Raw genomic sequence first — 11250 nt, forward strand, 5'->3', positions numbered from 1 at the left:
ATTTATTTTTTTGCATTTTTGTAATCATTATTTGTAATACTTTCTGCTGACACTAGGTGGGGCTGTGCCCCACCTGCCCCTAATGACCAGTCGCCACTGCACATGGCAGTGATTACTTCTTCAAATCAAGTAATGCTCTGTTTTAAAGGAGGTTTTCAAGCCCAGTGTGTCACGTTTCATTAACTATTTGAAGTTATAATTAGTTTAAGTTATAGCGATCCATCCACCTTGATGCAGGGAGTCTGTACTTCTGTCCTCTTTCCCTTTTCTTCTCCTCATGCAACACTGAACAATAAAGACCCACAGAGAGCTCAGCTGACCTGGTGCCCCTTATGCTTTCTACCAAATAAAGTTGTCAGAAACCTCAGATGACTCTTTCTTTATCCGCTCTCATCTCTTCGCTCCTCTTGTTTCCTTTGTCTTTGATCCCGAGGTCAAGGAGATTAACCTGCGAGGTGTTATCAGGATCACTTCGAACTGTCTTCAAAGAGGCCATGCTGTACTTTCTGTGGGTTTTCCCTTACCTGTAGTGTGTTATATAGGTTTTAGTGCATGGAAATGGTGTGAAAAGCCTAAAATCCCAACGTTTCAGAACACAGTGACATCACTATCTAACACTCGCACTTCTATTGGCTGGAGCTCCAACACATTGTACGTGATAGGCTAAGGGGCGGGACATCTCTAAGAGAGTAGAGACACTACATACTGATATCCACCTGAACATCAGCAGGAGAGGACTCTTTAAAGTAGAGACACCACATACTGATATACACCTGAACATCAGCAGGAGAGGACTCTTTAAAGTAGAGACACCACATACTGATATACACCTGAACATCAGCAGGAGAGGACTCTTTAAAGTAGAGACACTACATACTGATATACACCTGAACATCAGCAGGAGAGGACTCTTTAAAGTAGAGACACTACATACTGATATACACCTGAACATCAGCAGGAGAGGACTCTTTAAAGTAGAGACACTACATACTGATATGCACCTGAACATGAGCAGGAGAGGACTCTTTAAAGTAGAGACACTACATACTGATATACACCTGAACATCAGCAGGAGAGGACTCTTTAAAGTAGAGACACTACATACTGATATACACCTGAACATCAGCAGGAGAGGACTCTTTAAAGTAGAGACACTACATACTGATACAGTATACACCTGCACATCAGCAGGAGAGGACTCTTTAAAGTAGAGACACTACATACTGATATACACCTGAACATCAGCAGGAGAGGACTCTTTAAAGTAGAGACACTACATACTGATATACACCTGAACATCAGCAGGAGAGGACTCTTTAAAGTAGAGACACTACATACTGACATACACCTGAACATCAGCAGGAGAGGACTCTTTAAAGTAGAGACACTACATACTGATATACACCTGAACATCAGCAGGAGAGGACTCTTTAAAGTAGAGACACTACATACTGATATACACCTGAACATCAGCAGGAGAGGACTCTTTAAAGTAGAGACACTACATACTGATATACACCTGAACATCAGCAGGAGAGGACTCTTTAAAGTAGAGACACTACATACTGATATGCATTCATGTCATAGGTTTGTTTTGTGATTGAAGTTCTACCATTTGATGCATATTTCTGTTAAAATATTGTAGTTAAGTTTTTAGTTGTGTCTTGACTGTGTAGAAAACTAGAAAAACAACAGGGGACCCACACTAGTACCTTGTGGGACTCCAAAATTGCCTTTTTCTTCTACAGATAGGAATTTATTGACAAAATAACGTACGTGGAAACATGTCACAGTCGAGCTACTAAACACTAATATGAAACCTATGTCCTCTTTAATGATTGATATCCCTTATGTGTGTTTATTTTCCTGATTCAGTGAAATAAGCATGAAAAAACAGTCCGGGTGATTTAACAGTTTTTAATCGTAACTTTTGTACAATAGATTTTACATTTTCACAAGCTAAGAAGTTAATGATGCCAGGTAGCTGAGGGAGTCCGCATCTCCAAAACACCATTTTATTTTGTTGGTATTTTGAAACAACAGATTGGGATTGAGATGGACAGCAAACATATTTAACACCTTAACATTTTTGTCCAAAAGTGGCACCCTTACATCAGGAGGATGTGCCTTCTGAGCCACATATATAAACAATACCTTCATTTTCTAGGGCCAATGAAGATATGACACTGGGATTCAAATACAAAATAATGAGCATACTGTAAGACACAGTTCTGAGAAATGTAATTTTTGTCGTGAAGCAACTCATAACATTTCTCTATAACTTTCCTTCCACACATTCAATCTTCAGTCGCCCACCTCTGGTCAAATATACCATAAAAAAGCCTTCAATGGTATGGTATAGAATATATTTGTCTTTAAACATTGATTTATTTCCTTCTCAATCACCATGCAATGACAACTCAACTTCTTGTTATTGTCAACATAGTTATTTTAGCAGTAAAACCAAAATAATCAGGGTTAACAGCAATAAACAGTTTTATAAAAGTTTTAAATATAAACCATCTGTGCCCGGTCCGCCTCACTCCACTTCATCTCATCGAAAAAACAGCAAAAAATAAGTAAAAGATATAAAAATAAGTTTAAATCTTAGCCAAAACAAGAAAAAACTACTTCTATTTTTAAGCAACATCATAAATGGGGCTATGGTACAAAAGAAATACGTTTAGGAAATACAGTTGTTTATAACTACATAAGGAGAGTTACATTGATATCCTCTTTCTCAGATGCAATAATATTCCATAGTACATACTGGGAGAAATATACACATAAGTTGTTAAAAAACAAGTTTCGGGTTTTTTCAATGTACTCTATCTGGATTTCAAAATAGCTCACAATGCTCTGGAGTAGAATATCATCAGACATTTACTTGTCCAATTTATAGTTTCAGCCATACAGTGCATATACCATGTTTATGCTCGGTAAATCACATTAAGTTATACTATACATCAATGATGTTTTGAGGAAGCTACATAAACCCAAGCAGCGTGTTGTAAATGTTGCTGTCAGTGTCCCAATGGTTAAATTAACCTGCAACATGCCACAGTGATGTATGTAAACGAGTTGATCACGTGTTGGGGGGAGAATTAAAAAAACAGATGCATCCAATACAAACATGAATAAGTCGACATGTGAGAATTAGACGTGATTGCGACGCTGTGTCTTTTTCATTTTCCCAGCAGTAAGCAGGAACAAATGTAGAAAATGCTTTAACGATTTACACACAGTACATGAGTCACTTGTTTGCTGCAGTTTCTTTTATAACACAGAATTGACCGTTTGCTGAACCTCTCTACCAGACATTTATTTTATGAACGAAATGTACCAATTACTTACAGCTTTGTAGTTCAAAAAGACTAAAATGAGCCAGAATGTCTATCTTAGAGCTTTAAAGGTACTTTTAAACTCTTCCAGAATAACAAAAAATGAGGCCAAAGTCCAAGGAATGAGTAGGTAGTTGCTACCTACTGCTAGCTAGTGTTAGCACACCTAGCTACAAATATTTGCATTCTAGCTACAGTACCATAGGCTAGTGTTACTTCCAAAGCCAAGGATTAGATCATAGCTAACTACATTTTATGGTGGCGTCACAAGTTATGCATACTCTTCCAGAATAACAAAAATAGAAGCAAAAGTCCAAGGAATAACTTTGTAGCTGCTAGCTACTGATGGCTAGTGCTAGCACACCTTGCCGAACAATTAGCATTCTAGCTACAGTACAACCAAAGCCAAGGAGCAGATCATAGCTAACTACATTTTATGGTGGCGTTACAAGTTATGCGTACAATAAACCTTTATTCAGAGTTCATATTTTAAAACCAGTCATCCTGGAGAAGGAAGTTTGCTTTTTCCTGAATGTACTACCAATTCTGCCATAGTTTATTTTTATAGGCATACATGTAACTGGAATACAAAAGCCAGCAGTTGCAATGACAGTAAAGTAAGTAAGGTTGGGGTTTAGCAAATGTTCAATATCATGTGATTGCTTCCTCCCCAACACACGTGATGACAGTTTCACAAGTGAGTCAATAAGTCGTAACACTGAACTGACAGTAAAGTAAGCGTTGAGTGGGATGGAGGTGTGAGTCACCGTTGAATATACTCGACAACAATAAGCCTATTTTTTTCCCTCAGCTCTTGTTTTCGTGGACGCAGTGCAGCAAAGTACATCAACATAAAAAGAAAAACTCATTTCGGTGAAACTGCAGCAGGTTCTCTGGCACCTTCAATAGAGCAACACTGAACATGGCTTGGACTTCTAACAATTACAAGTTATGTACAATCACTAATGAGTGGATTCAGATATCCACAGCAGCGTTCTGACCTCTGAGAATCACTATGTTGGCAAAGAAACTGGTGTAAAACAAAACTTGAGTAGAAAGCCTAGTGCTGTGTGTGTGTTTCCGTGTGATTTTGTCTGAGTGTGTGAACATGTGCAGTGTGTGTTCGTGGGTCTTTGCCTTGTGTGCTTTTAGCCATCGGCAATGTGTGTTCAGTATGAGCTACCGTAAACACGGTTTGGGCGCAGATAGTTATCGGTGTTCACCTTAAAATGTAGTTTTTCTCCGGTAAATATCCACGTGGAATCGTTCGTAAAAATGTAAAACACCAGATCACGTCATTATCAAAACAAACACAAACCACAGAGGAGACTGAATAACACCTAAAAGCTGCCCAAGTGATCAAATATAGCCGTTACTGAACTGACTGTGACTTTTGAGCGAAAGATCCCACCTATAGCCTCAACACACAAACAGACGAGGGTGAAAACTGACTCTGAAAATCAACGCTAAATGACATGTGTGTTCCTTTCCAAAGTTACCAGCTGTGGTTTATTGGAATGTAGTCCTCGAGTATTAAGCGTAAGCCTTAAATCCCTTTTATTTTCAACTAACCTAACACAGCCAAACTGAACGAATACAGATCACCGCTTTAGCACACAGCTGCAATGCAAAAAAAACAACAAAATTCATTTAAAAAAACATAGGAATCAAATGAGAGATAGAATCCAGAGGGGAAATCATATTACAACAGGTTTTTTACTGAGAAGAAAGGATATAATGTTGCTTTTTCTTTTATACAAATGTGTGTTTGTCAGTCCGTTGTGTTTGCTGTGAAGCGTCGAGGCTACAAGACGTGATGTGAGGATATCGCCCGCAGGCTGCAGTACCACAGAGTCACCAGGGGGGGCAGCAGAGAGGCAGCGTCCCGTCTGGAGACTGCAGAATTCCTCAGGATGGCGTTGGATGTGCTGGGATTATCAATCTGAGGGTCCTGAGGAAGAGAAACAGAGGGACAGGAGACAATCACATTAGTACTGTTTCCGAAAATATGCAATGTGACATTCTTTCTCTTCTGTTATTATCAGAACAAGGCATTTGTCATACATTGTATTACAAAAGGAGATTAGCAAAGTCAATACTGAAGTGGCTTGAACGTGAAACTCCTAGGCTTCTGCTTTTTTTTTTTTTAAACAATATTCACAGATGTCCCAAACATCTAAAGGTGTTGTCTTTCTCGGTGCTAAAAGAGCCGAATTCACTGTGAAGATGCTAGGAGAAGCTTTTTTTATATTAGTATATTAGCTTAGCATAGTTTATGTTAAAGAATCTGGTCAGTATGAACTTCACATTGTCTTGGAAAACGTATTTCTTTAGAGAAACTGGATTTGCTGCTATGAACGTGTCCAGAACGATATTCTCCACTGTAGACTCTGAGATATTTTCATTACAGTTTGATAAATGTTGACCAAAAATGTTAAAACAATAACAATAAATCCTTCCAAACGTCTTAAGCTTCAGGTACTATTGTCACGATTTAGGAAATAATGTGTACATGCAGAGAGAAAGGTATTTGACACGGTTTACCAATCAAAAGTTGTTTCTGTGTCTAAAATGTGTGTGTGTGTGCGTGTGTGTATGTGTGTGTGTGTGTGTGTGTGCGTGTGTGTATGTGTGTGATGTATATATAGCTTCACCAGCGCTCTTTGGCTTGCTAATAAAGCTGCGAGCTAACGTCTGGGTCATCTCCTCCAGACCTGTCCCTGCCTCTATTAAATGTCAGTTCAGTGCATAACACCGCCTTATTATTGTACAATGACATTTAAAGTGAACTTTAAAAGCCACCAGATAAGCAACAATCCCATTTCAGCCTCAAAGGAACTACAAAGACCAGGAGTTTACAGAGGAGGCGGGAAGGATCAGTCGAAGGCTTCCAGCTGAGGGGTCGGATTTCACTTTGAGATTATTTGAGTTGTTCCAACAAATCGCCTTTTGGTCTCATATCAAATTGTTTTTCCGGAGATCAGAGGAATCCTTTTGAGAGTTCATCACACAAGACAAGTTTGGCAGCTTTGTACAGGTTGTGATTTCCTCCAAAAATGAAAGACATAGCTTGTTATGAGCGGTCAGAATATCAACGTGCATCCACATTAATGATCCAATTCAATAGAACTCAGGAAATAGTCAACAAAAACTCATAAACAAAGGATTCGAAGCCATAAATCTAATACGGGTAACTTTTATCGAGCAGAGATCACTATGCGATTTCTATACGGTTGATAATTGTTTGCCCTTCCACTCAAAGTAAGCACCTGTTCACCTGTCCTAAATTAAAGGGCCAAAACCACGCCTACAAGCGACATCACAACAACATGGCGATAGTAAACATCACTCAAAACAATAATAAATAAAAGCAGGAAAATCCATTACATCCTCTGCATAATAAAATAACACTTACACAACATTCTGATAAATAAAGGTAAATTATGCAAAATGGCTTCAACATGGCCCTTTCATGGCACTTTTAAAGAAATATATCTATACTATTAATATTTATTACACTGCTAAGTTGAATACTCAATTCTGATTGGTCGATTTGGACATTCCAGAGGTCTGTTATTTCTTGCTGGGATAACAGACCGTTGCTAAGAATAACAGACCGTTGCTAAGGATAACAAACCGTTGCTGAGGATAACAGACCGTTGCTGAGGATAACAGACCGTTGCTAAGGATAGCAGACCGTTGCTAAGGATAACAAACCGTTGCTAAGAATAACAGACCGTTGCTAAGAATAACAGACCGTTGCTAAGGATAACAGACCGTTGCTAAGAATAACAGACCGTTGCTAAGGATAACAAACCGTTGCTGAGGATAACAGACCGTTGCTAAGGATAACAGACCGTTGCTAAGGAAGGTAGACTGTTACCTTTTGAATATTTAATTATATATTTGCAGGGTGAATTTTGGTACAAAATGAGCGGCAAACTTACCACACAGAAAACTCCGTCGACTGTTGAGTTTGACTTCAATTTCTGAGCCTGCAACAAAACAAACAAAGAATACAAATAAATGTTAGAAATAAACATTTAAACAACAATATCTTTGTTTGTGCTGATGTTGTTTGCTGTATTTTAATAAATATTGAAGACTCAAGGTTACCCTTCTTCTTAAAGTGTGCATTTAACTTCCTAACACAACAGCATTTAACAGCAGTGAGAGATCAGCAGAGGATCCGCGGTAATTCATTAGCTTTGATCAACAATGGAACAATCGATGGAACAATCTGCCGTCTAATCACGCTGAAAACTATTCTGCCGACACGTTCACACAACAGGTACAGAGCGACACACGGATATTAGTGTTCACACACCGTGACTAAACTTCAAACAAGCATCACATGCGTACGTTTGGGAAAGCTCGGCGCTCATCTGATCATAAAAACAGATTAGAGAATAAAAAGCTAAAATAACCTTGAATAGTTTACCCCGAGAGCCTGTTCAACTTAAAAAGCCTTTGATATGTTACAGCGAGAGGAAGAGCTGAGCACAGAGGGACAGTGAAACCCAGACTCTCACACACACACACACACACACACACACACACACACACACACACACACACACACACACACACACACACACACACACACACACACACACACACACACACACACACACACACACACACACACACACACACACACACACACTGTCCACTAATGAAGGTTAGCGGTGGCTGTGTGACGGCAGCAGTGACGGAGGATTTAAAAGCTCCACTGCATATGAATAATTCACTGTTTACATTGCTGCGATAGTAATGTGTCTTTCCAAATGACTTTTTAGGAGAAATGCCTTTTTCTGAAAGGTCTGCGCATGATTAGTCGTATTAAACTACTGGATTTAAAAGGTGGAAAAATATCCACTTCAGTAGTAAAACGTCACATTGTTTGTACTTAAAGGTAGGGTAGGTAATTTTGGAGAAACCAGCTCGAGATCGCTAGAATTTGAAAATACACAACCGGAAAAAATCTGCCACTTCCTTACAGAGCCCCTCCTCCAACACACGAACGCGCACATGACCAATGAGGGCACGAGATAAGTTTGTGCACAGATGGAAGGCTGACAGGCAGGTAGGCCATCCAGTTATTTTAGCCGGGCCAGCTAAAATGATTGGTCGTGCTTTTTACAGTACTACGGCTTCCACAGATGACATTTCTTTATGGATTTTTTGTCAAAGCACTTCAGATATTCATTGCTATCGGGATGTTAAGAGCATTCCATGGAATATAACAAAAAGTGTATCTCGAGCCGGTTTCTCAAACTTACCTACCCCACCTTTAAATGTCTATCTTAGTTTGCATAGTTTAACATTAGTTAAAGGTAAATGTTCAAAGGAATCAATCAAAGTGTATTTATAAAACCCAATATCACATATTTTGGGAGGAATATATGGCGGAAAAGTCTTTATTTTTGTAAAAGAAAACTTAAAAATGATGATGGCACCAGGTGACAATTAAAAATATAATGGATTATAATGCAGGACAGTAATTATGTAATTGGCAATTGTAGGTATTCATACAAGTCAGAAATAAACGTGCCATTTCTTCAATGTCGACACATCATTGGCCTCTTCATTCTCTCTCCAGGTACATTTGGTAAAAGGTAAAAGTGATTTTGTTGATTGTAAACCCACAAGGTGTTGATTTGAAGCACAGGTTTCATAATCAGGGTCTGAACAATCTCATATTTTCCTTCTGTATTTGATAAATAAGGCGCCTGATTATGAGTTTGCAGGAGATTGACCCGCACACTGAATATCTGCATTCAGAGTGGATGCTGTAAGCGCATGTAACTCCAGTTTTAGCTTCTGAGTGTGTGTGTGTGTGTGTGTGTGTGTGTGTGTGTGTGTGTGTGTGTGTGTGTGTGTGTGTGTGTGTGTGTGTGTGTGTGTGTGTGTGTGTGTGTGTGTGTGACAGAATAATAGATGACTCCTGTATACAGAGTATCGTGAATTCAGACCAACAATAGGGATATCCAGGATGTAGCAGGCAATTTAATCACAGAAAGTGAGAAACTGTATTCTGTTATTACACCTTTTTCTTCAAGACTAAACAAAAAAACAGCTCAGGTGGAATGATGTCTATAAATCACGCCTCTGTATAAAGACCCAAACAAAAACACATGCCAAGAATAACAAAAGGACTAAACACAACCTCCATCTATCTGTGATATGAGTCATTGTTAGACGCTTTAAAGAGGCCCTATTGTAACTTGTGTGAGTTTTCCCTTTTCTGTAGTGTCTGTCACAATAGAGACATGATATGAACTTGAACATCAGCAGGAGAGGACTCTTTAAAGTAGAGACACTACATACTGATATACACCTGGACATCAGCAGGAGAGGACTCTTTAAAGTAGAGACACTACATACTGATACACACCTGAACATCAGCAGGAGAGGACTCTTTAAAGTAGAGACACTACATACTGATATACACCTGAACATCAGCAGGAGAGGACTCTTTAAAGTAGAGACACTACATACTGATATACACCTGAACACCAGCAGGAGAGGACTCTTTAAAGTAGAGACACTACATACTGATATACACCTGAACATCAGCAGGAGAGGACTCTTTAAAGTAGAGACACTACATACTGATATACACCTGAACATCAGCAGGAGAGGACTCTTTAAAGTAGAGACACTACATACTGATATACACCTGAACATCAGCAGGAGAGGACTCTTTAAAGTAGAGACACTACATACTGATATACACCTGGACATCAGCAGGAGAGGACTCTTTAAAGTAGAGACACTACATACTGATATACACCTGAACATCAGCAGGAGAGGACTCTTTAAAGTAGAGACACTACATACTGATATACACCTGAACATCAGCAAGAGAGGACTCTTTAAAGTAGAGATACTACATACTGATATACACCTGAACATCAGCAGGAGAGGACTCTTTAAAGTAGAGACACCACATACTGATATACACCTGGACATCAGCAGGAGAGGACTCTTTAAAGTAGAGACACTACTGATATACACCTGAACATCAGCAGGAGAGGACTCTTTAAAGTAGAGACACTACATACTGATATACACCTGAACATCAGCAGGAGAGGACTCTTTAAAGTAGAGACACTACTGATATACACCTGAACATCAGCAGGAGAGGACTCTTTAAATTATACCCTAAAAGGATTGCCTTTACGGAAATAAGCGATATATAAATAAAGTCCATTTCACCTTCTAATCATACAACAGATATAGTCTTGCCCACCACAGAACAACAAATACTGGCATATGGAAAAGCACACACACACACACACACACACACACACACACACACACACACACACACACACACACACACACACACACACACACACACACACACACACACACACACACACACACACACACACACACACACACACACACACACACACACACACACACACACACACAGTTTGCGTGCCTCGAGGCTTGATCATACTGTTCTTATGAATATATGTTTGACTCCGGAGCATGCAGGAAGTGCCCCGGACAAATATGGAAATATAGCACATGCTAATGTGACTTTTCAGAACGGGCAGGTATTAGGCAAATACCAAACACACAGACACAAGCAAGGCATGTATATTTGCATTTGTTGAGGTTTAAAATCAGTGCAGTTGGTAAATATTAGAGTATACATACAAGGGATATCTGCTTTTGTGTGCATGTAATCACAAAGAAAGCCTTCAATGTGTAACTTATTGAATTGTCCAGTTCTCTCAAATATGAAAAACACATTTGGTTTCATTTGAATGATTGCAGAGCATTCATCTATCTCAGAAGTTACAGAGATGTGTTAGTAAAGGTACAATTAAACCTTTAAGTGAATAAGAAATGGTGCATTTGTGATAACTGTCAGGCTGTTAGACTGAATATG

The 11250-nt window shown here is 39.1% G+C and overlaps 1 protein-coding gene across 1 annotated transcript in view; it reads right to left on the reverse strand.

The window, feature by feature from the left end:
• Positions 1-1902: 1902 nt before the first annotated feature.
• LOC117487107 (GDNF family receptor alpha-1-like) overlaps positions 1903-11250 on the reverse strand; it is a gene marked incomplete in the record, with an annotated part of 40431 nt that continues 31083 nt past the window's right edge. The window contains 2 exon segments of the mRNA XM_034135753.1: positions 1903-5292; positions 7289-7336. Coding sequence (XP_033991644.1) covers positions 5146-5292; positions 7289-7336 — 195 coding nt within the window.

Source organism: Trematomus bernacchii, unplaced genomic scaffold (genome assembly GCF_902827165.1).
Source record: "Trematomus bernacchii unplaced genomic scaffold, fTreBer1.1, whole genome shotgun sequence".
NCBI classification, from domain to species: Eukaryota; Metazoa; Chordata; class Actinopteri; order Perciformes; family Nototheniidae; genus Trematomus; species Trematomus bernacchii.